This window comes from Cucumis sativus, chromosome 7 (assembly GCF_000004075.3).
Source record: "Cucumis sativus cultivar 9930 chromosome 7, Cucumber_9930_V3, whole genome shotgun sequence".
Taxonomy (NCBI): Eukaryota; Viridiplantae; Streptophyta; class Magnoliopsida; order Cucurbitales; family Cucurbitaceae; genus Cucumis; species Cucumis sativus.
Window position 1 is genome coordinate 18,190,981 of NC_026661.2, and position 23,731 is coordinate 18,214,711.

At 31.3% G+C, this 23,731-nt stretch overlaps 3 protein-coding genes and 1 non-coding gene across 5 annotated transcripts; 1 reads left to right on the forward strand and 3 right to left on the reverse strand.

The window, feature by feature from the left end:
- Positions 1-371: 371 nt before the first annotated feature.
- Positions 372-3,585, reverse strand: LOC101216293 (hypothetical protein). The gene is made up of 3 exons (XM_004136010.3): positions 3,337-3,585; positions 2,519-2,634; positions 372-842 (listed from the first exon to the last, which is right to left on the reverse strand). Exons 1-3 carry the CDS (start codon positions 3,500-3,502, stop codon positions 549-551), a joined length of 576 nt encoding a protein of 191 aa, XP_004136058.2. The 5' UTR covers positions 3,503-3,585; the 3' UTR covers positions 372-548.
- Positions 3,586-3,634: 49 nt separating this feature from the next.
- Positions 3,635-3,718, reverse strand: TRNAL-CAA. Its single transcript has one exon. It is a non-coding gene; the product is annotated as a tRNA-Leu (tRNA).
- Positions 3,719-5,825: 2,107 nt separating this feature from the next.
- LOC101216057 (CASP-like protein 1E1) lies at positions 5,826-7,801 on the forward strand. Its single transcript, XM_004136009.3, has 2 exons — positions 5,826-6,236; positions 7,324-7,801. Exons 1-2 carry the CDS (start codon positions 5,941-5,943, stop codon positions 7,661-7,663), a joined length of 636 nt encoding a protein of 211 aa, XP_004136057.1. The 5' UTR covers positions 5,826-5,940; the 3' UTR covers positions 7,664-7,801.
- Positions 7,802-8,763: 962 nt separating this feature from the next.
- On the reverse strand, positions 8,764-14,831 carry LOC101215815 (E3 ubiquitin-protein ligase MIEL1). Of its 2 annotated transcripts, XM_031888979.1 has the most exons (13): positions 14,484-14,831; positions 12,826-12,939; positions 12,646-12,733; positions 12,442-12,498; positions 12,304-12,336; positions 12,135-12,212; positions 11,952-11,995; positions 11,812-11,852; positions 10,755-10,837; positions 10,581-10,672; positions 10,320-10,389; positions 9,309-9,347; positions 8,764-9,203 (listed from the first exon to the last, which is right to left on the reverse strand). In XM_031888979.1, the coding sequence occupies exons 2-13, from the start codon at positions 12,891-12,893 to the stop codon at positions 9,081-9,083; spliced, it is 816 nt and encodes a 271-aa protein (XP_031744839.1). In that variant the 5' UTR covers positions 12,894-12,939; positions 14,484-14,831; the 3' UTR covers positions 8,764-9,080. The 2 variants fall into 2 exon arrangements, with proteins under 2 accessions (XP_031744839.1, XP_004136056.1); XM_004136008.3 differs by lacking the exon at positions 14,484-14,831 and having other exon boundaries at positions 12,826-13,046.
- Positions 14,832-23,731: the final 8,900 nt, after the last annotated feature.

The following is a 23,731-nucleotide window of genomic DNA, read 5'->3' on the forward strand; positions in this document are numbered from 1 at the left end:
GTGATATAGTAATGTTGTTGCCTAATCGTTTCGATGGTGAGTCCATTCCAATGCATCACAAACATTTCGATTTGTTTTATGTGTACGTGCATATGTATCTATACACGAAAGAGAGAGTACTTATAACACAAAGTCAACCTTCAATCTCTCAATTGAACCTGAAAAGAAGATATACCATTATAAACGAGTCGAGATTGTATAAGAAACGTCACGATAATGTTTTTTCTAATTATCTAAACTACACTATTGATGCAACTCACTGCATTGCAACAAGACTCCATGTGTTTGAATACCTAATTGTTAGAGAAAGGGATCTTTTTCCATTGAACAATCAATAAAAAGCTTAAAACTTACATCCAAACACTTGCAAATGGACGGCAATATGATTATATTAAGCAAATGGATGATTTAGATTAGACTAAAAATTGTAATACACTGGAATAATTTGATTGTATAATGAAGCAAACTAAAAGGTACACGAGAATATAATATACATTTCCTAAAGGGACAAAAAGTTCTACAAAATTCAGTGAAAACAACAAAAGGCCTTAGTGGTTCGTTGAGGCTCCAATAGTTTCCAAAAGATGCTCAATTCTGTACTTCATAACTGGCTGACCTTTTTGTGTCCTTTTGAACATTTTTTCTCTTGTGGAGTTTCGTCTAGCCTTAGCCCTTTCTCGTTCTTCCTTTTTTGCAGCGATAATGGCTTCTTTCTCCATTCTTGCTTTCTCTTTCTCTTCATGTTTTCTCTCATACAGTGCCTGAAGACTAGGTACACCTTTATTCCTTTCTTTCCCACATCTATCGTTCGTCTGATTCTCGAATTTGGTTTCATTTTCACCCTTTACAAACCAGAAAGAAAGTGAGTCAGGTTATAGGTCAAGCAGCACATTTGCACAGCAGATTCTTTACATAACAGAAATGGAATGAAATACTCATTAGGTTCGATGTCCCTCCAAATCATAATCAACGGATACTAGCAAAGGGTATTCATAGGTTGGTCTGGATTAGATTGAATTATCTTTTAGATCAAACCCAATTGTTTGGATCGTAAGCTTTTTCAACAAAACAACCATCAACCACAATAAAAAAAACAAAACAGTCCAAACCAACCCTGAAATTTTTGCGAAGACTTTCTTAGGATTATTTAGGTCACTTGCACAAAATTTGATTTAACAAAAAGAGAGTAAAATGTTAATCTCCAAAACCTCTATTTATACATTCTCAAACATCGGATTAAGATAAGTAACTCACACTATACTAAAAGTACTCGATGTATCTTATGGCGACAAATCTCATAATCACCAATAAGGCAAGTGGAAACCAATAGGAATCAAATAAATGATGCAGCAGTACCTAATAAATTGTTATTAATTAATAAATAATAGATTAAAAACTAGAATTTTATCTTTGACTTTTTTTTTTTTCCTTTTCCGATTCTCTTCTGACCAGCCTTCTTTTTTCCCCGTCTTATTTTTCTCTCCCCATAAGGTGAGACAGCCTTTCTATGTTCCGTGGGCTACATGGATTTCTCTATTTTTTATTCTTAGAGAAAGCCCAATAAGCCAGCCTTCAACATGGTACTCACCATGCCTATTGGTGATGGCACACCATGGCATCATAACTTCGAGGACCTTGCCATTAGGTGGTAAGTGTTAGTTGGGAAAAAAAAATCATTCAATGAGACCACTATGTAGCCACGATTTAATAACAACGGGATGTACATTAAAAAATATGAGTGGTCTCTAATAACTATAAGCCACATTGTAGTGGCCTTCTCGAATAGTTTTTCTAGACAGTGAGCACCCAAATGACTGCCTGCCACATATGCCAGCAACCTCCTTAAATAACTTCTCTAGTAAGTGAGCTCCTTGGCTCACCTCAACAACATTGTTAACTCAACACATTCTATGTTATGAAACAAAAAAATAAAAGTAAAATGTTTTAACAAGTGGTTGGAGAATAAATATGTTTTAAAACTAATAATAAATTCAGATTGATTTGCTAAACTAATTTTCAAGTAAACTCATAAACCAATCTACCCTACCTAATTCAAATTAACCTAACTCAAACAATAATATAATCCTACTAAAAAATGTATAAGTAAGATTCATGAGATTTTCTGAACACCTCACGAGACAGACGCTTCAACAAAAAGAAACAATCCTGACCGAGACCTAAAAAACTTCACCAAACAAAAGAAACAAAGTTCTTCTCTCTCTCTCTAAATAACAAGAATGAAATACAGATGCTCATAGGGTTAAATGCCTATCCAATCACAATAAACTAAGAGTGACCAAAAATAACTTCAATAACCAAAAAAGAAAAAAAAAACAAAGCTCTTCTCTCTCCTCTATCTATATATGAAAACTTGCAACAGATCATCTAATGCAATATTTTGCAATGCCATTATCTTATTCGACAAAAGGAAAGGCATCGCAAGAGTCCACAACTCACCAAGTTAACAAGCATAATTTAAGCTTTAAGTGATATTAGATAGCCATCAATATGGTCATACCTCGACAAGGGTAACAGTAGAGCTAGAAGGCCTCTCATTCGGTTGATTCTGATGCTTTACTAACTTCTTATACTTGTTGACATGTTTAGCATTCTTATAGAACTCTCTTTGCTTTTCTGAACAAAAGATACATACACGAGAGTCAATCACTACCTTAAACATAGACCAACAAAATTAATAAATCTACTACATCACCAGAAAAAAATCCACATATTTCCAGTCTCCACTATCCAATCTCCAAGATTTTGCAATGTAATCCCCCAATTCTAAACACAAAATCGAACACTGAGGAATACAAAATTTTCATTCACAACCAAAGTATTGGAATTAAAACAACATTTTGATCCCCATAACAACTAAAGAAACCCAAAATCTAAAATCTAGATTCTATATAACTATAAACAAGTACGCAGTGAACCTGTAAACTAAAAAATCTCGTTGCTTACACCACTCATATCCATCCCGACATTTTTTAATGAAAAATTTAAACTATTTCCTCAATGTTCTATTATATCACCAGAAGAAATCCATACACTTCCAGTCTCCAATACCCAATTTCCAAGATTTTGCAATGTAATCCCCCAACTCTAACATGAAATCGAACCCCACAAGTACAATTTTTTAATTCTCCACCAAAATAAGAAATAAAAACAACATTCTCATCCCCATAAATCCTAAACAAAAAACCCAAAACCCAGATACTACAGAACTAAGAACAAGTGAGGAGTAAACGAAAAGGCTAGTAATCGATAATTAAGACCAAAAAAAAAAAGAAGAAGAAGAAGTAAAAAGTAAGGAAAGGTTAAGAAGAACCATACTTATCAAAGCTGGATTATAGTAATCGGTAGTTGATTTAGCATTCGCGAATGCCTCAAGCGAAAGGCCCTTCCCTCCCAACCGTTTAATATTATTGTGTTTATTGTTGTTCATGAATTTCGATTTGGAGCGATTGTTATGTTCGTGTTTTCCATTGGAATGCTTCATCGTTTGGACAGAGAGATTGAATGAAAGTGAGAAGAATTAGGTCAGAAAACGAAGAAGTAGAATTGGTTTCAAATTATTATTTACACATTAAAAAGATTGATATGAAATAAAAAATAGAGAGTTGAAAAAGAATGTCAGAAGTGGGATTTGAACCCACGCCCTCTCTCGAAGACCAGAACTTGAGTCTGGCGCCTTAGACCACTCGGCCATCCTGACCTTTTGTGAACATTGCTTTCTTATAAACATATTTGTATTATATATTAAAAAATAGCATAATTTCTTTTTAAAAAATTTAAAAGAATAATTCAAATATTCAATAACAAAGACAATTTTAAAAAATAAAAAAAGTTATAAAACGTTAATAAATAAGACATCGAACATGTCATTTCAGCATGCCCTTCAAGGCATGTTTGAAGTGAACGCAGACACATGCATAAACCACAACCACTAGAATGAATGAGTGAAAAGAATAGGTTAGGTGGGAATAACATTAATGATATTTACTTACAACTAACCATTTACTATGTCACACAAAAAAGAAGAAAAGACTTATAAAACTATACTATGGAAAATTAGTTGAACATATTGATGGCAGTTTCCATTAAATGTGTTTTTACCTTTAGTGGGAAACCCTAAAGTCTAAATAAATGCATTATTAATAAAATGACAAACCATAGTTAATGAAAATGAGGAAAGTAGTTGGTTGTGTATGTTTTGGTTTTAACCACCCAAAGTTGTGTTAAATAATCCTAAACATCAACTTTTGATATGGCTAAACAAACCACAGAGTTGTTATAAGTTTGAAAGTAAACCGACTAAAATTTAGGTGCTAATTATAAACGATTACTTTCAAAAGTTTAGAGAGCAAAACGATCTTTTCGTATTCATCGTCTAAAGTCATGTTATAGTTCCATTGAGTTGTATATAACATGTGTTGATCTTGTGCTTACTTTCCTTTTAAAGTCTCTTGTAATATTGTTTTGTTTGTGTCTTTTTTTAAGCTATGAAATCTCGTATCTTTATTACGAATGATATAATCAATACCTTATAGTTCTATCATAAACTTTTGAAATAATAATGTATAATAAATGTGTTATTAAGAATATATATTCATAATATAAAGTATGATCTTTATTATAAGTAACATCCAGTTTACTTAGTACTTTTTATTTATGGGTCTCTATGACTATATTAATTCCTAAAAGATGAATTCCATACCTCTGATTATGGGCAAAAATGATTGTATCGTTGTCATGTGGAGATGTTTTCTCCTTTTTCTCTTCATAAAGTAGATCCAAAGATATTTGTTTCTTTCTTAGTAGTTCCTCTATGACAACTTGATAAACTACTGTATATATTTATGAAGTAATATTTTGTAACTCTTTTCTCTTCTTGAAAAACATGTATGAGTTAAATTTTCGTTTTTTTTTGACAAAATAGGAAAGAATCAAATTTGAGATTAATAACACAAACTTGATGCGTGGTTGAACCATATAATTGATGTTAAAAATAAAGATGATGATAAGTATTTGTACATTAAAAGCATAGTTTATAATATATGATACATATGAATAGCAATTGCTTGTGAGGTTACCCATATGCACAAGGTTTTGGGTACCCACAATAATGAGACACTTAACTTTCTTTTCTTCTTTCTTTATTTTTGTTGATGTGGCAATATATTGTTAAATAAAAACAAATGTAATAAATGATGAGGATTTAAAAGATAATTAATAAATGCAAATTAAATTAAAATAGTTCCAAACTAGAAAATGTGTTTGGGTTTGGAGAAAAATATTAAATATTGTGTAGTTTAGTTGGGATGACAGATAAAACTTATTACACTATACAATGTTCATACTATTAATTCATGATTAAATATGAGACCAACAGAACTGCATTATTATTTCTAACTAAGGCAGTAGCATTTTTAGGCTAATAATTAATTACATAGTAGTATTTTCAAATCATTGTAAATATAGTAGTATCTACCACATTGATATAATTTATTTATTTGTGATAAACTTTAGATTTATAGTTTATAATAATAACTTCTATAGCTAATAAACACCTATTATTGATAACTTTTGTTGTTGATAAACTGGTATTGGTGCTCCAGCCTATCACTACAAATCTTGACAAATGGTATCTCAAACTTTTTGATTGTGTAATGGCTAACCAAAACACTGAGTTTGGGATTTTGAGTAGGAAGTATTATGTGTTGAGCTATATAAAAAATCGAAAGGAAAAAGGAAAAGAAAAGAAAAGAGAAAAACCCCACTGGTTGGCATTTATTTCAGTTTCTGAGGAATTAAATATGAGGAGTAAATACTTTGCCCCAACTCTCTGCTTTTCTAACCAACACACATTACCACACTTTGAATTCCTTTTTGTTCACTCCAAATGTTGAAAACCTACTGCTTCTTCTTGCTAAAACAATGCAGCACAAAGAACCACCACCACCACCACCACCCCTAACATCCATGGCCATAGATGATAATGATGTTGTTGTTGGTGTGAGAAGCAATGTTAAAGTTATTCAAAGTGTTAGAACAAAATTAAGATGGCCTTTTGATGGGGTTGTTAGATTTTTGGGTCTTGCTTTTACTTTAATTGCTGCTATTGTTGTTGCTGTTGATAATGAATCTAAGATTATCTCTGTTACTCTTACCAAAGCTTTGCCTCCTATCCATTTTTATGCCTCTGCTAAGTGGCAATACATGTCTGCTTTCAAGTAAGCTTTCCTTTTCCCTTGTTCCTTCTGACTTTTTGACGAAATGCCTCAATGGAGTTCTTTTTTTTCTTTTTGGTGTTTCTACCAATTTGTTTACTTGATACCCTCCATGTATGCCTAAAACACAATAGTTTTTATGGTTTAAGGCTTCGTTTGAACCTTCAATCTTAAAAGGAGTTTTTTGCACACATTAATTGCTGCTGATCTATGCTTATGTTAGACATAATATGGTTGAGCCTTTTGTTATGTTATCTTGACTTCTTTTATGGTTTGGAGTTGCTTTCCTTTTCGTAGTTGTTTGGTTTGTAGTTCTACATCATGACATTCTTTTAAGAGTGATGATACTTACCTAGTTACTTGATTTGTTAGACTTTCTAAGTACTTAAAGTGGTTTTTATTTGTTATATAGTTTCTTTAACATTTTGAAATTCTTTTCTTTTCACTTTGGTTTGGCGTTTATGGTTGAGACTTTAATTATTTCCTTCTAAATATCCAAAACACAATACTTTTACATTTTGAAACTCCTTTTCACTTTATTTTTTAGTACAACATATGAGTATATAGATTTAAACCTCCTACTTCCCAGGAAGAATTACATATTCATTACTGATGATGATAAGTATATACACAATCTGAGTTGAGTTTTATGATTTTCTTATAAATATCCTCTACAAATGCCTATAACAGAATTGCTGTCTTTTTACGATTATTTGGTTTGTAGTTTAGCATTATAACATTCTACTAAGAATAATACTTACCGACTTGCTTCGTTAGTAGAAAATTCATATCGAGACCACCTATTACAATATATTATACAATACAGGTTTGTTTGGAATGACTTATAAGTGTGTAAGAGTAAGAAGTGCTTTAAAATACTTAGAATCTATGTGTTGTATGGTTTCTATAATGTTTTAAAATTGTTTTCTTCACTTTTGTTTGATTGATAGTCGAGCCTTTATTATTTTCTTCGAACTACCTCTACAAATGCCTACAAAATATTTTGTCTTGTTAAAATCTCATTTAGATTTAGCTGTCTTTTCACTTTTCGATCTTTTTGTTGTCGAGCCTCATATTTTCTTTCGGTTAGGTACTTTGTCGTGTCGAATTGCATCGCATGTGGATATGCTGCAGTATCATTGGTGTACTCAATGACGACCAAGGGTTACAAAGACGATCCAACGAGATCCATGTTGCTGATATCCCTTGATCTGATTATGGTGGGTCTATTGTTCTCAGCCGATGGGGCAGCTGCGGCCATTGGAGTCATTGGTCGGGATGGAAACTCACATATGCATTGGATAAAAGTCTGTGGTTTCTTTGAAGGTTATTGTCATCACTTCACAGCTGCACTTGTAATCTCCATTGCTGGTTCTGTCATGTTTCTTTGTTTGGTTGTGCTTTCTGTTCTTAAACTTTACAAGAATTGAAATTAGGAGATTGAATGCTTTTGTTTTGTTGGTAGGGAGTTATTGGATTTGGATTCAAACTAGAGTGCAAAGAATTGTATGGTTTAAAAGTAAATATACTCCTTTTGGCTGGTTGGTGCATTTCATTAATTGCTGTTATAACAATATACCTAGCATTTCCACCTACACCTATGCAATGTTTATGCTGATCTATTAGAACTTGTCATGCCCTGAAAGATACTCAATTAACATACGAGCGTGTTAGTAATTACAAGGTACGTATTTCGATCATCCTCCAACCATTAACTATACTTAAAAAAAGAAAACAGAAATGATCAAAATAAGTACAACTCAAATGATATGAAACTTGTACTTTCCTTCATTATCATCATAATCACCATTCATACTACTTTTATTCCCTTTCATATTTGTTAGGTCTGATTTTGACTAAATTTTCTCCAAACTCGATCCCTCAATAAAAGTGAACAAATAAATAAAACATTATGTGAGGGGTGGCGAGTAAAATTTTTGGTCACCAGTACATGTGGGTGCAAACCTCATGGTAAATATAGAACACACTGAATATGTTGGTTTGTTAGTGAATTGGCTATTGCATATATTTTTAGGTTAAAATGGTATTAAAAAGAAAATGAAATTTAGCGATGGGTGTATTTATACTTCAATAAATGAATTGTTTGACTAAGAATAAAAAATAAAGACTTCCAAATAGTTTTGTTTTGATTCCCCCTTCAAACCTACTCATCATAATTGCATCCAACCATACATGAAAGATTGCGAAGTTTCAAGAATTTATTTCCCCATGAGAATACAACACACACTAGCCTACAAACCATACCATAAACAAACGTTAATTATCATTCCAAAAGATCAATAGTTTAATTTTCCATCAATACAATAGTTGAAGTTAATAAATGAATGAAACTTAACGTGTTTGAGAGGGCTCAAAACTCCCCACTCTAGTACCTAACCAAAATGATGACGACTTACTATTGTTCGTGTACCCCTCATACAGTACTAGACATGTATGGCACGGCCCACGACTTATTATTGGTAGCACGTTGTCCTACTTTACTAAATGTAAAATCTTATTACACTTGAAATTCAAGTATTCAAACAAGGATTTGAGATTCATGTAAAATTCATTTCTGTATAATGTATCTAATATGATATATAAACATTCAAGATGAATGCTAAATTTTACAATGAAAAAAGAAAATGACATTTCCTATAGAAGTTCGCACTACTTTACTAAATGTGTCTGAAATCATAGGTATAAAACAAATCACAGTCAGCCTCTGAACAAAACAGGGCGACTTCCTAAATGGATGAAATGGCTCTAATAATCAAACGTTCAGCAAATTCTAATTCCAATTGTTGAGATTAAGAGAGCCCCACATTTCTTGGGTACCTTTAGTTTTCATTGACGTCCTCCGGAAGAAGTCCTCCAAGTATTGAATGAATTGCACTGACTGCATTTGTGTCCCAAAATGTGAAAACGAACTTTGCTAATATGGCTGCAATCGTTGCAGTGGACTGATACCTGTTTAACACAGTAGTTGGTTAAGTTAGAAGAATTCTGACATGCAGTGTGTTGGAAGACAGCAAATTAGCTTGTGGTAATTGAAACGTGTATAGAAGCAACTACCTCGTGGCTGTACTCCTCAGGCATCGGTGTGCACTCGATCTAGATAAGATAGAAACAATATTCAAATTTAAGACAACATAAGAGATCTATGGTAAAGAAAATGTAATCAAGAAAAAGAAACTTGAACCATTTTTTACTCGTGGTTTTCATATTTCCTATCTAAACATTTGCATATTTGGCCAATTTCCGAAAACAAAAATAAGTTTTTGAAAACCTTTTTTTCCTCCAATTTTTGGCTTTGATTTTGAACACTCATAAAATGAAAACTAGAAAACATATAAACTAATAAGTAATAAATGAAAATCATGTTTTTAGACTTAATTTTAAAAAACTATATAGGTGTCAAACAGAGATTTAAAAATTTCAACATCAGACTATGACACAAGAAACATGTCAGATTTCGTACATATCAATTCCACTTGGTAACCCATAAGGTTAAGTACCCAATGAAATCGATTTTACCATAAAATATCAACCGGTCAACAGGTAATGGGCAAATAGGAATTTTAATTCAAGTAGATAAAGACATATGTAGAGTATTAGTTTGCAACAGAACATATATAACTCTCATGGACTGATCTTTCTTCTTTCATCTTTATTATACAAGTTAATGCATCCTTATTCCTCTCCACTAACTTTAAACATAACTAAAGCCTTGAATATACACGCATTTCTTAACACTGTCTCTTCATGGAATCACTCCACGAAGAATTCTATTAAGATAATAAGTCTACAACCACCAATTTTCTAAGAATCAGCCCAATCCATGCAATCATACATCATGACAAAGAAAGAAACAGAAGATCAGTCAGGAGGTTAAAGAGTGAGTGCATTATGCAATGTTACAATGATAATAGATCCTAATTTCTTAGGTAACTAAAATTTAGGTGAAGCCACCTGTTCTAGCATGTTCACTAATTAAGGAAACCTCTACAAGAATTAAAACACCAGTTCGTCTAATTGCCTTCTTAATATCGTTTTTTATCATGCCTAAACTAAGATGTTACACACCTCCATTTTCAGCAATGCCCAGCTCGCAGACATGTCCACAACTGTTTTCAAGCAGATTGGACAACGGTATCTGAGAGACAGATAGTACTACATTAAAATAAGAGAACTGGAAATGTCGATGTAATTCAAAACAGAAAACTAGTTTGGTAAAATACAATGGATATAATAGAAAATAGAGTTGTATTAAGTAGATTCAAAGTTCATAGAAATATGTTTAATAGTAGATTCAGAAATTGGATTTTGAAGCAAGTGTTGGATTACTGATTCATTGATTCCATCTCACTGAAGCACTCCCAATGTATAGTGTGACCACAAGGCATAACAGTTGTGTCTTTTATTGAGTCAAAAAGAAACTGCAAGCATCAGTAAAATTGTTAGAAGAGAACAATTTAGATTATACCTCCCAGAGTAAATATGTATTCTAGAAGTACAAACCTCCCAACAGATAGGGCAATAACTTTTCATTGAGTTCTCAACACATTTGTGGTTATCACGCAAAGGAGTAGAATAGCAAGATCCTGTAATCATAAAAACAAAATGTTAATCTCTCTATCCATTAAAAACAGGGGAAAATAGACCCTAACGGCATGTTTGTTTCACATGCTTTGCTATGAGTTTTCAGGCATTTAATATCCTTATTTGTTTTACAGAATTCATTTTCTAAAACTCATGTTCCTATACCCATTTGACATGAGTCTTTTAATACCCTACAATAAAACCTAATAAACTAATGAATCAATACCAATTTGATTTTTTGTGAGACGTATATCAATTTGAATTAATTGTTAAATATTAACATATAATTCCTATTCAATAAATTTCAACTACACATATGCAATTGATATTTTATATCATCTTAGATTCTTAACTATTTAATATCAAATTTTATTATTAATTATTAATATTCTAATTGATTTTATACTCATTAATTTTAGACCATTTAATAATCAATATTACATTCAATTAGTGTTCGATGTAAAAATTTCATTTATTTATATTTTAACTGATTAAATAATTAATTAATACAACAGTATATTTAATAATACAAAATTTAGTTCATGCCTACATGGATGGTTTTTTTACATCTAATCAAGTAATTATTTCATTTTAGTTTACTGCAAATACAAAATTTGTAAAACAAACATAGATATTTAACTCCTAGACATTAAACATCACATAAGTACATTAATTATCTCATATATCTAAAATCCTGGACATTTACTACTAATACTCATGAAACAATACATGCGATCTAAACGAGGGTTGTAAAAAGCAATGGTTTAGTTGTACAGATATCACAAGTAAAAATCTAATGGAAATTGCATAGGGTGCATGGGCAATATGATTTCAATTCATCTGAATGGTTTATTTATTCAATCGTTATTTCAATCTCAATTAACCAAAAATATTCTTCTGCTACATTTACTTCAAACAGCAAGTAATAACCCAATACTAATTTCTAATGAACCATCAAGAGAGTTAAGTAACATACCACATCTTTCACAGTGAAAGAAATTCTCACGACCACCAACCCTGAAAAATCATATAACAACAAACACTTATTTTGAGAAACTTAACACAGAAAGCTGAGTTTACATTAGAATTAGAACAGGAAAAGTGCACACTACTAACCTACAGATACCACACGCATCACAATGAAACTGTTTCTTCTCGGTCTGCATTTATAGCAAAAACTATTAGCATCTAAGGTAACAAAAACCATTCAGCTCAACATTTAAGATATGAAAATTAGTTCTTAAAGAAAGCAAAATAGATCCAAGAAAAGAAAGAAGTAATGGGATTGACTTCTCATACATTGTCATCATAGAATTTGCAGATGTCGCAAAAGTATTCTCCCATATTAACATTACACTTGCGACAAACCTTAGCAACCTAAAACACACCAAATTCAAACGCTCAAGAGTATATAACGCAATGAATTGAAATAAATCCCCCATAAAAATTTAAAAAAAAGCCCTCAAACCTCTTGTTCTGTGTTGCAAATCAAGCAAACCACCTAAAGGATCAAACTTCAACAAAATTAATCAAACCCCATCACAATATATTATTTACAAAATGTAATACTATTAAAAAAAATCAGTAGAGCAGCGTACAAACAGACTTGTCTAATATCCTGGCGAACAAGTTCATGGCGGTCCTTGGGATTGCTCAGCGAGGTCTAAAATCAACAAAAGTTTCAGAAAATCACAATTACTGAAAGCTCCATTTTAACAACATATGGAAAAACATAACCCTCATACAATATAAATCTCTGAGAAACAAACGCACGCAAGGAAAAAGACATAGAGAGAGGGGAGGAAAAGACCATGGCCTCGTTGTGGCAGTGGCGACAGGTGAAGATTCGGTCGCAGCATGGAGCACGGATTTTGCATCGTCTCCTGTAATGCTCGCATCTAATTGAAATCGAAAAGAAGTTACAGGTGAAGGTAGAAATGAAGAAGAAGAGGAAGAAAAAGGAAAAAGGAAAAAGGAAAGAGATTGATACCCATATTGCAATTTCCCGAAATCTTGTTTGAGGCCGGATTGGGGCAGAGGGAAGTGTTCTTCTTCCATTGGAGATCGTCTCCCTGTTCGAGTTATTCGGTAATACAGAACACAACTGCAAATTCTTGTATTAACAGAATATTTATTTTACAATTCATTTTTAAGGACTAAATAAAAGCCTATTTTCGAATATAGAAAATAAATTCCTTTTAACTCATTTCAAGTTTTCTTTCTTCTTTTTCTATTATTTGTATCATCCACAAAAATTGCTAAATAAAAATTAAGAAAAATATTAAATTTTTAATAATAATAAAAAAGAAGATAATTTATAGTACCACCCAAATTAATTTAAATCTTGAATTTATGATTTTATTTATTTATAAATGGTAGGGACAGAATCATAAATTCTATTATATTTTTCACAATTTTATACTTTACCATAAATTTTTAATTTATAAATATTAAATTTATTCCATTCTTCATTGGTCAAATTATAAATATTAAAAAATACCTTATAATTTATTTTGGACAAAAACAATCACCATTTTATCTAAAAAATATTCTTAAGCTCTTTTCAAGTACACACTATATGATGAAAAAACAGTGGTGGGTGGATTGTCAAGTACACATCAATATTCATTTTTCTTTTTTAAGAAAATGAAGAAAGTTCTAATCAATTTAATATGAAATAATTTTGTCACATTATAAGATGACTTTTTCTATAATTTTTTTTTTTTTTGTTTTCATAATTGAATAAAATAGAAAATCACAAGAAGCAGCCATTGCAAAGTTGTAAGGTTTTGCCATTAAAAAGGATTTGACTTTGAAAAATGAATATAACTTTTTCACTCTTTTTGAATAGCCAATAACACCAATTAATTTAAATTTTATTCTTTCTTGTTTTGTAAAAGAAGAAAAATATAGATAATAATTGAAAAGTAAAAAAAAAATTAAAAATTAAAATATTGTTGTGGGTATCATTCTTTTTCAACCATTCTTATTTAAAAAATTTCAAAATTTCAAATGTGTAATTACTTTTAAGTTTCACATCTTTTCACGCTTTATTCCTATTCCTTTTTAATTACTTTTGTATAGTTAAAAAAAATCAAAATTTATTGATTTGAAAAAATATCAATTTATACTCTAAGTTTGAGGTCGTATAAAATTAAAATTTCAAAATTAATAAGCAGTTTAAACTTTTCATAATTATATCAATTTACAATATTCTTCCGATTAAATTAGACTAATATCATACTCCTTGAAATTTTAGTTAATTAAATGTTTAGATTTTTATAAGCGAATAGTTTACAAATTTAATTGCCATTATCTTTAAAAAGCATGGATGGACTAATTTTCAAACACGTGTATACTTCTTTAAATATTAAATAAAATTTTCCTAAGAGTATAAATTTATTGATTTTCGAAAGATTAAAAGCTTAATTAATTTATTTTCCAAACATAATATATTACAACAAAGTAAATCAATACACTTAAGAGAGTTAAGGTTTAAATCGATACATACATTTTATTGATTTTCTTTTTCCCTTTGAATCACGCTAAATACACACCACAGAAAAAGAAACAAATAAGAGTCGGAAGTTTACACAATATTCACAAGAACAATCCCAAGAAAATGCAGATACACAACATAGATCCAACCTCAAGGGACGCTACTGGGCTTGGCCGATTCGCTGCCGATTTATGATGGTTGCCGTTGCTGCTGCTGACTAGTATTGGTCCACTCCGCCGCTTTCTTATATCTTTGATGTGAAGCTTATTCGACTTCCTAATTTGGTAGGAGGAGTACTCAACACTGCCATCCACAATCCGATGCGCAGCCGTGTTCAAGATGGTCCGGTGAGGAATTCCGGTAAGAGAATGGGAAGTGAGTAGGGATTCGGAGAAGAAGAAAAGAGCCAAGAAAGCTATGGAAAGTAGAGGTCTAATGGCAGCCATTTGGAAAATTGAGTTAGTTTCTGTCTTTTCTTAACTATTATTTTAATTTTAAGCTCTTCATTCATCCACCAACCATTTTCTTCTTATCTTATCTTTTGTTATTATGTTTTGCTATACTTCAATCGTTACTTAGCTTAGACTCAAACGAAAAAGATATGAATTGAGATTAATTCACGTGTTGTAAAGATAGTCAAATATTCAAATATATCTTCGAGTGGGTCAATCAAAGCAAGTTAATCATGCAGTTTTGCAGAAAGGGGGATAGATCAGACCCAGTTGAACTTGGTTAGGGCATCTTTCAACTTTGAGAGAGACATCATCTTTTGACATTATTATATATTGTACGTCATTGCACATATCTATAAGGAAGGACGTGTCTTATAATAGATCCACCCAGAACCATCTCAAAGGGTAATTAGTGAAGAATATTCAACTCGCTCTTATTAGTATTCAAGCTGAAACGTAATCGACTTGACACAATCACTAGAAATTAAACTCCCACGCTAACACTCTCCCATCCTTTCCATGTGATTACTCAAAGATTTTTGGGCAATGGTCATCATGGCTGACTTGTGTTTTGTCTCCTCTTTCTATTAATCTTTTTGGATTTTGATCAAACAGTGGTGGAATTAAACAAATGTTTGAGAGTTAACATATATGTTTCCTAAAGTAAATTTATATACAACAATTTGAATAAACATGATTGGTTTAAACATATATGTTCTCAATTAAAAAGGTTTCACATACTGTTAAACTCTAAAAAGAAATTGTAAGCATAAAATTTGAATATTTCTTGCTGACCTATATATAAAAACATAAACCCTAAATTCATAGGGTACATCACCTTTAGAAGAAGTAACTAAAAACAATACAAAGACATAGCAATAAATAAAATCCAATATATTTTCATTAGAAAAACTAAGAAAAAAAACAATAATCTGCACTAACCAACCATAAACAATAATAGAGAGACCTAACAAAGGACGTTCGACCATCAGCTTGACGATCTATCAACTAAATGAGATCTTGGTGAAATTTTTTTTAGAGTCAGAAGCTCTATTGTGAACCATAACAGAAGAAGTGAGTAGAGTAATAGATAACAAGATCAAAAGAGAAACTAAAGTTTAGAGGGAAGCCATTTGAATTTGAGCAATATAGTTAATTAGTGAAAAGAAATTGAAGAATGGTGGTAGATAAATTATATTAAATTTTCCTCCACTCGTTTGGATCGGTTGATGATTTAAGATGATATAAGAGCAAATGGTTCAGAAAGTTACTGTATAACTATCGATAATAGACTTCTATGGTCCAATATTTGCAATATAGTATAAACTTTTGTCAATCAATCATTGATTTGTCATATATGTTGATATTTTGAGTCTAATTGTTATATTTGCAACCATCTCTGAGATGAACTTGAGTCGAGCTTTGTTTGACCATGGAATCCGTTGTCGAGCAAGTCCTGAAAAGAAATATTCTATTTTCAATTTCCACTCAAATAAGGCGTGTACATGAAATTAATTGGGTTTTGTGGGCCTAATCATAATTAAGTGAAAACGTATATATCTTTTATATCCTTATTGAAAATGTCAAAGTTTAATTCATGTTTTAAAATTGTATTTAATTATATAACATGTATGCAAATGTTTTCTTTTTATAAAACTATAATGTAATAAACAAAGCAAAAACAATACTCATAAATTTAATTATTTTGTGTTATAATTTATATAATTAAACACCCTAAATTTTAATTATACTCTGAATCCATATAAAATAATTTTATCACTAGAAAAACTTATTAAATTTATTTGAAGAGAAAGTTGTGCATAAGATAAAACATAAATTTATTAAAGAAATATTTACTAATTGCACCATTTATATATATAATATACTGCCAACAATATATATAGTTTTATTTCTTAATACATGGAAAAAAATTACAATCCATGAAATGCTATTCTTTTCATAACCAATAAATTCAAAGTGTAATATTATTATTTCCTTAATATATTCACTTCACCTTCAAATAAAGAAACCATAAACAATACTAAAACATACCAAAGGCCCAACCCCAAATAACATTGTTCCACTACGATTGGCCAGCGATTTTTTATTTAGACAATGAGCTTTCTTTGCAGATTGTTTATGCCCATCTTGATTGGTATCTTCGTCTTTAACAGAGTATTGATATCCATTTCCAACTTCATGACGATTCGTTGTCTGAATGACATTTCGACGAAGTATTCCATTATTAGAGTTGGAAATCTCATCGTGATCGACAGCAGAAGTCGAGATAGGTTTGGAGAGCAAGAGAAGTGCAACTACAATTGCTACGTAGACAAATAATTTGATTATTGCACCCATTGATTTGATTTGAGTTTCGTATTATTTTCTTTCTTTCTTTGTGATCAAAAGAATTTGAGTGCATATGGCCATATATGGCTTAGGTATTTTATAGGTAAATAGTGATAGGATTAACAGAAATAATAATTACGTCTCATTGGTTGTTTAAATGACAATATTTAAGAAAAAGATTTCTCATTCATGAATTCAGATTTTTATAAACGATTTTTCATTTTACCAAATTTTACTCTTTAATATATTTTCACACCATATTTAAGCACTCCTTTTGTTTTAATACCATTATTTGATTAATCCATAAGTTTTTTTTTTTTTTTTCTAAACTTTGAACTTTGAATTATAGTATATTGATTTAGTTAATTTAGGAGTTTAGTTTCTTAATAAAGGTTTTAAGTTTAGGTTTGCTTTGACCATTGGACGACATCGCAGAAGAGGTCCTCAAAAGAAATATTCCACTTGAAAGGGTGTGTGCGTGAAATTAATTCATTTGAGTTTTCTGGGCCCAATCATAATTATGTAAATCATTTAACCTTGTTTTCCTTTTGAATTTTGAATGCTTTTTCCTACTCAATAGAATTATTTTTGACTTGCTATGAAGCATAGCAGACGAGGTAGGTAGAGTTTGAGAGAGCTGCAAGATGAAGAGAGCGATAAACAGTATTGAAACGAGGGTTTTGAGAGAAAAACCCAATTGAATATATACGAGGGATGTAGTTGATTAGTGAAGAGAAAGTGAAGAATGGTGAATGAGAAATGTGGAATGGGTTTAGCCTTATTTATAGTTGGAAAAAGAATGTAAGTTAAGTAAGTATAAGAGATGATGAACTTATTAGGAGTTGAGCTTTTTGTTGGAGACCATTGGACTCCGTCGTCAAGCAGATGTCCCCAGAAGAGAAATATTCAAATTTCAAGTACCATTATTCATCCACTTCGACAGGGTGTCCTCCTGTAATTAATTCGCTTTTGTGGGGGCCTAGTTACAATTAAATGAAATTGTTTGTACTTTATACAATATTTCAAAGTTGTAAATTAAAATAATGCAAATGGATTGTTATAGTTGCCGCTATCTCTGTATTAAATTTGTCTTCATCCAATTAACTTAATTTTTTTGAATCAATTAGTAACTTAAGAAATCCAGATTGGAAAGTGTGTAATGAAATAGGGTTAAGCATTATATTTATACAGAGAAACAAATGTGTTAAATAAGTAAGGTAAGGTTGAGTTGAGCTCTGTTCGATCATGGACTCCGTCGTCGAGCATGTTTTTAAAAGAAGTACTCGATTTTCAATTTCAACATTGAATTAATTGGGTTTTGTGGGCCTAATTAGTGAAAACGTATATATCTTTTATATCTTTATTGAAAATGTCAAAGTTTAATTTACAATTTAAATTTGTATTTAATTATATAACATGCAAATGTTTAATTTTGTAAGACTACAATAATCTTAACATCTATTCATCAAAATTAGTATAACTCAGTCGATTAATTCGAAAATGAGAGATTCAGTTATCTTTTAACTTCACTTATTATAGAAAAGGAAAAAAAAATTATTTAACATATAAAGTATATGAACATCAATGGGAGAAGTTTTTATTCGTTTGTTTTAGAGAAATTTTTGGGAAAATGTGAATGCATTCTATTTAGTATATATAGCGGTAATTTTTAATTGCAGTGCTTTCATTTCATATTTAAAATGAGTTAGATTAGATTGGAATGAATTAGTATATATTAATACACTCCAATATTTTTTTTCATTAATAAAAAAACAAATCCATAATCTTGTAATAAAAACAAAACAATAATAATAAAGGCAACGTTTCACTCAAACAAATAGAGCAACCACAATAAAAAGACCTAGGACAGAGCCAGCCCCCAATGACAAGGTTTGGCTCCGATTTGCAGTTGATGGACTCGGAGCTTGGGCTTGATCTCTCACTACGGTTCGTCGAGTTCGCCTTCTACCATCAGCCTGATGACGATCCATGGCTTGAAGGAGGTTTCGGTGAAAATAATTAATTTCAGTGAGAGAATCAAAAGCTATGGTGTGAAGTACCGCAGACGAAGTGGACGGAGTTTGAGAGAGTAAGATGAAGAGAGCGATAAACACGATTGAAACTAGGGTTTTGAGGGAAGAAGCCATTTGAAATTGAGGGGTGTGGTTGATTAGTGAAGAGAAAGTGAATGAGAAATGTGGAATGGGTTTAGCATTATTTATAGTTGGAAAAAGAATGGAAGTTAAGTAAGCAAGAGATGAACTTGGAGGTGAGGTTTTTGTTTGACGATTGGACTCAGTCGTCAAGCAGAGGTCCGAAGAAGAGAAATATTCAAATTTCAAGTAGCATTATCCATCCACTTCCATAGGGGTGTGCTCATGTAATTAATTGGCATTTGTGGGGCCTAATCGCAATTAAATGAAAATGTTTATACTTTATATCTTTTTGATTTTTTCAAAGTTTAATTTACCAATTTAAAATAGTATTTATTTCTTTTAAAAAACAATTAAAATGCAAATTAATTAAGTGAAATATAACTAATATTTTAAAAAATTATAAAAATACAGTAAAATTTGTCAGAAATTGTAAAATATAAATTTAATTTAGAATGTAAGGACAAAAGAGAAAACAAAAAAAATCTCTCCACATTAATTAAAATATATAGCTTAATTTATTTTAGTACGCAGAAACATAAATTTACAAATTAATGAAATATTATCTTTTACATAACCCAAGTTCTAAGTATAATATATATTAGTATCCCTTTAATCACTTGGCTTTCAAATAAATAGACCATAAACAATACTAAAACAAAGTAAAGATCCAACCCCAAATAGCATCGTTCCACCTCGATTGGCTAGCGATTTTTTATTTGGACAATGAGCTTTCTTTGGTGGTTCTTTATGCTCATCTTTTTTGGTATCTTCGTCTTTAAGAGAGTTTTGATATCCATTCGCAATTTGATGACCATCTGTCACTTGGAGGGACTTTCGTAGAAGCATTATGTTATTAGAATTAGAAATCTCCTCGTGATCAACGACAAAAGTCGATACAGGTTTGGAGAGCAACAGAAGGGTAGCTACAAGTGCTATGGAAACTAAATATTTGATTATTGCCCCCATCTGATTTTTTTTCTTTGAGAGATTTTCTTATTTCGTTTTTTTTCTTAAAAGGAATTTGAGTGTATAAGATCACGAGGTTTAGGTATTTTATAGGAAAATAATGTTAGGAATGACGTAAATAATTAATTACTTTCTCATTGGTTGGTATTTATTTTGTAATAAATGACAATATATTTTAAGAAAATATTTCACACATTCATGAATAATCGAGGTTAGATAGATTTTCTTTTCACTAAATTACTGGTCTTTAATATTTTCACCTCATATGCATTAATTATATTGTTTTAATATGATTAATTTTCAAGTTTAGTTATTTCTAAAAGTGTTTTAACATATATATCATTTGCATAGTGATTACACATTTGATTTTAAAAATCTTATATCTTTAATTTTTATTTCCAGGATTTATTATTTTATTAAGTAAGCCCATTATTATGAAGGCACAACTTTTATAAGTCTAGGCAAGTGATGATGAGCTACTTCAGTTTGGTTGTATTAAATAGGTGGATGGTATTATAAGTTTCTTAGTATAAAATTAGAATCAAATTTAAAAATCTGTTTTATTCTTTTAGTTTAAACATAATTTAATTTTATTATAAAAAGTAAATGTTTTGAATTATCAAATAGTATTTATCATGAAATTTATTGTTTATTAGTGATGAGATTGAAAAATGTGTAAATGGGTTTAGCATTGTTTATAGTTTGAAAAATGTTGAAAAGTAAGATGAGATTTGAGTTTGAGACAATGGACGCTGTGGCTTTGGTAGGTTTTGAATGGAATTTTCGTCTTTTCAATTCATAGGGAGTCCGCGTGAAATTAGTTGGGTTTTGGGGGGCCTGATTATAAATTCATAATTATTAGTTTGGAATAAGAAAAACGTGTTTATATTATATTTATATATGCACAAAGGTAGGAGTACTTAAATCAAATGTAATTAGTTAACTATTCTTTAAATTAATTAAGAGTACACGACCGAGTAGTTAGTGAAAATTTGAGGTTAAAAGTCTAAAATTACTAATTAAATTTAGGGATCAAATTGAAATACAAAACTCGAATTTGAAATGTGAAATTATAACATATTGAAATTTAGATGTTAATTTTGAGATAGAACTAGAGAAATTGTTAAAGGAATAAAAAGATAAATAACGGAGAGAATACAAAAAACTTTTGTTAATTCAATTTGGTCGGTGAACCCACTACTTTGTTAATCCAGTTCGGTCGGTGAACTCGCTAGATTTTATTAAGATTCGAACAAGTATAACACTTTAACAATCTAGAAGACACTTTCTCTAGATCTAGTACTTTTTTTAGTTATAATCGGGCTCCCCTTAATTGTATTTGAATCTAATGAAGATGACCACCTTGAATTGTATTTGAATCCAATGGAGATGACCAGTGTAACGCCCTAGGCCTAAGATTTGGAATTTTAGATCTCTGACATTCCCCCTGCATCCTCTGCGACCTAGCAACACCACCGTCCTTATTGTCTTAAAGACTTATTAGAGTGAAAGTTCTCCTCACAAACGAACACGAGTACTTCTTTCAGCATGCTTTGAAGTTCGTATGATTGAGTCACCGAAAAGCACTACAAGAAATCAGGATTTTTTCAACGCACAAAAAATTATCAAGAAACCGAACATTGGTAGAAGGTGGTTTCTACCGAAGCACCAATGTAATGTCGATGGAGGTTCTTTTCCCGACGCATGTGAACCCCGTCGAAACTACTCAGAATAAATAATTATACCGTTAAATATCCTCTGACATGACGTCAGAAATGTCGACAAAAAAGATATGTTTTTCCCATGCCATAAATGATGCGTCAGAAATATTAGGGTTTTTCCGATGTGGACATCGAATCAGAGGCAAATCATTAACTGTACCAGTTTGCCTTCCTCCAACACGACGTTTGAAATGTTGGGAAAATGGTACCTAATACTGACACATCATTAATGGCATCAGGATTAGGGTGACTATCTCGACGTTTTCGAGCAGCGTCAGGAATTCTCCTTTTGTTCTACAGAATCGAAAGAGAAAAGTGAAAGAAAAACGAGAGAGAGAGGGAGACCGAAAAGAAGAAGAGGAGATCTCACCTCACTGTTGGTGCTTGCCGTCATTTAGTCGTCGTCTCCCGTGGTTTGTCGTTCCATATCCGTAAATAAGGTTATTTTATATTTGTTTGATGTAATTTATTTTTTATTTAGATGAGAAATTATGATTTAAATTAGAATTATGTTTTGAATTAGAAATTAGGTTTTTGAATTAGTTTTTTTTTTGGTAGGAATACGATTTTGAATTAAATTGTGTTTTAGGAGGGGATTAGAATAGTTGAATTGAAAAGTAAAAGGAGCTTGAGATTGAATTAGAATTTGGAAGGAGGGGGTGTTGAATTAAAAATTAATAAAGAGGGGTGAATAAAATATTAATGGGAAGGGGAGGTGAATTCAAAGTTAAAAGAAGAGTTGTTGAATTGAAATTTTTATGTGAGGAAGGGTTTATATATACGTATATTTAGATAAACATATACAGCACAGTGACACACACATCAATCTTTCATCATCAAATAAGAAGGAACGAAATGAATTAATAAAATCCCAAATAAATCTCAGTTATTCTTTACAGAAACGAACAAAATCAATCAGATTTTACAAGACCAACCCGAAGAAGAAGAGGAGAAATCCGAGGCCAAAAGAATCGACTCGGCTCCGATTCGCTGCTGAACTACGGGTCCCAGTTCCAGTGCCAGCCCCTATAGGTCGAAACCGCCCCAGTCCACCTTTTTTGATACGAACATTCATCTTCCCTTCCGAATCTGCAATTTCATGAGTCGCCGTCTGAAGGATGTTACGGCGGAGCATTGCGGTAACAGAATTGGAAGCGCCGCGGCAATTGGCGGCAGAAGTGGATAGGGATTCGGAGAAGAAAAGAAGGGCGAGAAGAGATATGGAAATTAGGGATTTGATGGCAGCCATTTTTAGAGGTTTTTGCGGGATAGAGAAGAGAAAAGAAGGAAGTGGAGATAATTGATTGAAAATTGAAATTTATATATGAATAGAGAAAACGAGGAAGGTGAGCGTGAGTTTCGGCCGCCATTGACGACCTTTGAATTTCTCCTCTGTTTTATTGCGCGTTCAAAACTTTTGTCCATCTCAGCTTAATCTTTCCATTTCCAATCATTATATTTCTGCCACGTAGGAAACAATCATAGGCTATTGGTCCCACTAAACGAGTATATTACATTTGTGCCAACGTGGCTTGCACCCAAGGTTTTTCCTTATCTTATATAGACAATGCCTAAACTATTTTCAACTTTCTTTCCCTATCAAAATATTTATTTTTATTTAAACTCCTTTTATGAAACTCTTTAAAATTAAATACCCTACTTTTAAATTAAATATTTAAAAATATATTTCAAATACAATCTTAATTGCGTGGATTAATCATTCCTCTTTGTTATTTACTTCTCGTCCAATTAT

Bases quoted from the DNA above. Each gene is read 5' to 3' on its own strand.
- LOC101216057 (XM_004136009.3), top strand. From the start codon at position 5,941: ATGCAGCACAAAGAACCACCACCACCACCACCACCCCTAACATCCATG. The intron at 6,237-7,323 runs GTAAGCTTTCCT...TCTTTCGGTTAG, and splicing joins CAATACATGTCTGCTTTCAA to GTACTTTGTCGTGTCGAATT.
- LOC101215815 (XM_031888979.1), bottom strand. From the start codon at position 12,893: ATGGAAGAAGAACACTTCCCTCTGCCCCAATCCGGCCTCAAACAAGAT. The intron at 12,734-12,825 runs GTATCAATCTCT...GATTTCAATTAG, and splicing joins TTCGGGAAATTGCAATATGG to ATGCGAGCATTACAGGAGAC. The intron at 12,499-12,645 runs GTCTTTTCCTCC...TGTTGATTTTAG, and splicing joins ACTGCCACAACGAGGCCATG to ACCTCGCTGAGCAATCCCAA.
- LOC101216293 (XM_004136010.3), bottom strand. From the start codon at position 3,502: ATGAAGCATTCCAATGGAAAACACGAACATAACAATCGCTCCAAATCG. The intron at 2,635-3,336 runs GTATGGTTCTTC...TCTTTTGTTCAG, and splicing joins CTATAATCCAGCTTTGATAA to AAAAGCAAAGAGAGTTCTAT. The intron at 843-2,518 runs GTATGACCATAT...TGGTTTGTAAAG, and splicing joins CTACTGTTACCCTTGTCGAG to GGTGAAAATGAAACCAAATT.